General features: G+C 46.6%; 1 protein-coding gene across 1 annotated transcript; it reads right to left on the bottom strand.

Annotated features, from left to right (window-relative positions):
- Positions 1 to 1,329: 1,329 nt before the first annotated feature.
- Positions 1,330 to 2,265, bottom strand: LOC119849771 (olfactory receptor 52N4-like). Its single transcript, XM_038386973.1, has one exon. The coding sequence runs from the start codon at positions 2,260 to 2,262 to the stop codon at positions 1,330 to 1,332; it is 933 nt and encodes a 310-aa protein (XP_038242901.1). The 5' UTR covers positions 2,263 to 2,265.
- Positions 2,266 to 3,077: the final 812 nt, after the last annotated feature.

Raw genomic sequence — 3,077 nt, 5'->3', positions numbered from 1 at the left:
CACTCTGTTTCCAGTTTCTCTCTTTCAGGGCACAGGATCGTTAAAGCAAACACACCCAGGCCTTCCAAAAGGGGTTGCTAAAACAATTCCTCTACTTGAAAAAGCACAAGAGATACCCAGATCTAGTTAAACAGAATAGGACATCTGCATGCCATTTCCTGTATCTGTCCCTTCACCACCCTGGAGCGTTCTTTGGAGCATTCTTTGGGATTTAGTCAGAGCCATTCTGGGGTGTCCAGGGGCCACCTCCGGGAACTCCTGGCTTCTCCTTCAGATGGAGCCTGTCTCTGTACTGCAGCCAGAGCCCTGCAACCAAAGAGTCCCCTCTGCTACCCTTGTGCCTCTCTCCTGCCCCAGCTTCTTCTGGCTCACCCAGTCTCTGTGTTTTTAAAGGGCTGGCCCAATCCCTCCTCTCTCTGTTCCCTTTTCTGGGGAGGTTCCATTCCTTCCACGCCCACCCCTCTGCAGAGATGCTGGAGAAAACTGGCTTTTATCTAGAATGCAGTTACTCTCTTCTTCGGTTCTGGCAAGATCTGGTTAGGTGCTGAGAGTCTTAAATGACCAACCTGTATATCAACAGATGCCTCCATCCCAGCCTCCTGCCCCTTTGCACAAGTTGTTTGAGTGAAGAGTACAGGAAAAGCCCAAAGACACAAGGATAAAGAGGGTTCATTCAATCAAACATGAGTTAACATAGTTTCCACCCATCTGGGTTTAACCCAGACAGTCAGGTTTTTGGCTTCTATGTCTGGGTGTCATTTAGGGTTGCCATGTACCCAGTTTTGAACCAGAAAGTCTGGTCAAAAAAGGGATCTGGTAGTGTCCAGTTACTGCAGTGTGAGGGAGGCCTTGGGTCATTAACTCGTGCCACCCCTAATCATCCTGGGCTGTCTCCTAACTGCAGGAAGGTTCTTTGTCTGGCTGCAGGAGTGCCTGTCTCAGAGGGAGCCAAGCCTGGGTGTGGAGGGAGGTGGAGATGATCCAGAGTGACAGGGGAGAAGAGGAGTGGGTCCCTGGGCCTTGATGGACTAGGTGGCTCAGATGGAGGGGCACTGAGGGAGGAAGTGGGGCGGGGGGGAACTTGGTGGAAGAGGTAGGTTAGGGGGCGGGGTCTCAATATTCCACTTACCAGCAGTTATAAGGTGGAAACCCTATGAGTTGCACATAGACAAATTCTTCAGTTTGTCATGCTGACAGAGCACAGTAAGGTCAGGAAAGGATTTAATTTCTCTTTGACTGTCCAGTCAGTGATTCAGGGAAGAGGGTCTGCCACCATGTCACCAGTCAGTGGAGCTCAGTCTGAGAGTCATAGCACAAGCAGAAAAATCTTTAAGTCCGTTTATGAGTAAAGAGCTGGAACAGCCTGTCCCGGATCTGTTTCGTGCTCACCCCGTAGATGATGGGGTTTAGCATGGGGGGCACGAGGAGGTACAGATTGGCAATGAGAATGTGGAAATGCAGGGCCAAATTGTGCCCAAACTGGTGCATTAGGAAGGAGAAGAGAGATGGGATGTAAAAGATTAAGATGACACAGAGGTGGGAGCTGCAGGTCCCAAAAGTCTTCAGCCAGGTGTCCTTTGTGGGGAGGCTGAAGATGGCCCTGAGGATCTGGGTATAGGACATGGAGATACAAAATACATCTAAACCGGTTATCAAAAATGCGACGAAGAGGCCATAGTAACTACTGATGTGGATGTCAGCACAGGCCAGCTTTACCACGGCTATGTGCTCACAGTACAAGTGGGGGATGATGTTGGTTCTGCAATATGGCCATTGCCTCGCCAAGAAGGGATAGGGTAGTATGAGCATGCCTCCACGCAGCCCCACGGCCAGGCCAATCTTAGCCACCACATGGTTTGTCAGGATGGTGGAATGTCTCAGGGGATGGCAGATGGCCACATAGCGATCCAAAGCCATGGCCACGAAGATCCCAGACTCCATCACTACGAAGCAGTGAATGAAGTACATCTGGGTGAGGCAGGCACTGAAACTGATCTCCTTGGAATTGAACCAGAAGATTGCCAACATTTTTGGCAGGGTAGATGTGGACAGGACCAGGTCGGTGACAGCCAGCATGCAGAGGAAATAGTACATGGGCCCACGGAGGCTCGGCTCCGTCTTCACAGTGAACAGGATGGTGACGTTCCCCAAAATGGCTATGGCATACATGGTGCAGAAGGGGATGGAGATCCAGATATCGGCAGTGTCCAGAAGGATGAATGTGGAGGGGTTGGTGAATTCAGTTGTGTTAGAATCTGACATGGGGAGAAATCCTCCATATACCATACATCCCCTTGACTTCCTTTATGTGCCCAGGGTCTAGGATGATGGTCACAGGACAAATGCCTGGATAGAGACATAATGTTAATATGAGACACTACATGCACCACATCTACAGGAGAACCTTAGAGTTATGAACTGAACGATGAATCACAAATCTCATTCTGAATGATTATGCAATCAAAGAGCAGCAGAACCAAAACAAAAACAACAAAGAAAGACAAACACAGGACACTTCTGTATTAAATGTAAACAATTAAAATATGAAGGGAACATTTAAAAAAAATATTTGAGAAGGTTAAGAAACAATGGAAAAGCTGGTATTGGAGTAGTTAAAAAATAGCGTAGGAATATAATTAATGCCAGTCAGCAACATGGTTTATGGAAAACAAATCTTCTCAAATACTGCTGATTTCATCCTTTTATGAGAGTTCATGTTTGGTTGATAAAGGGAACCACGCAGATGCAATAACCTTTGATTTCTCTGAGACATTTGATTTAGTAGGGGAAAATATTCAGATTAAAATATGAACACTATTCAATATCAGTAGTGCACGTGTAAAAGGAACTAAAAACTGGCTAATTGAGAGATCTCAGAAAGCAGTTGTCAATGGGCTATTGTCAGTGAATGGGGTTGTTTTTAGTGGGATTCTGCAGATATAATTTCTTGGTCTAATACTATTCAAAATATTCATCAATTATGTGGAAGAAAATGGAAAATCACTGCAGATAAAATTTGCAGATGATTCAAAGATTGACAGAGTGCTTACAATGAGGAGCCCAGGGCAGGCATACTG

Source organism: Dermochelys coriacea, chromosome 1, assembly GCF_009764565.3.
Source record: "Dermochelys coriacea isolate rDerCor1 chromosome 1, rDerCor1.pri.v4, whole genome shotgun sequence".
Classification (NCBI taxonomy): Eukaryota; Metazoa; Chordata; order Testudines; family Dermochelyidae; genus Dermochelys; species Dermochelys coriacea.
Note: the sequence above shows the minus strand (reverse complement) of the source record. Positions and strands in the feature narration are given on the sequence as shown.

What these genes read in the sequence shown, in the direction of transcription:
- LOC119849771 (XM_038386973.1), bottom strand. Translation starts at nt 2,262, where the DNA reads ATGTCAGATTCTAACACAACTGAATTCACCAACCCCTCCACATTCATC.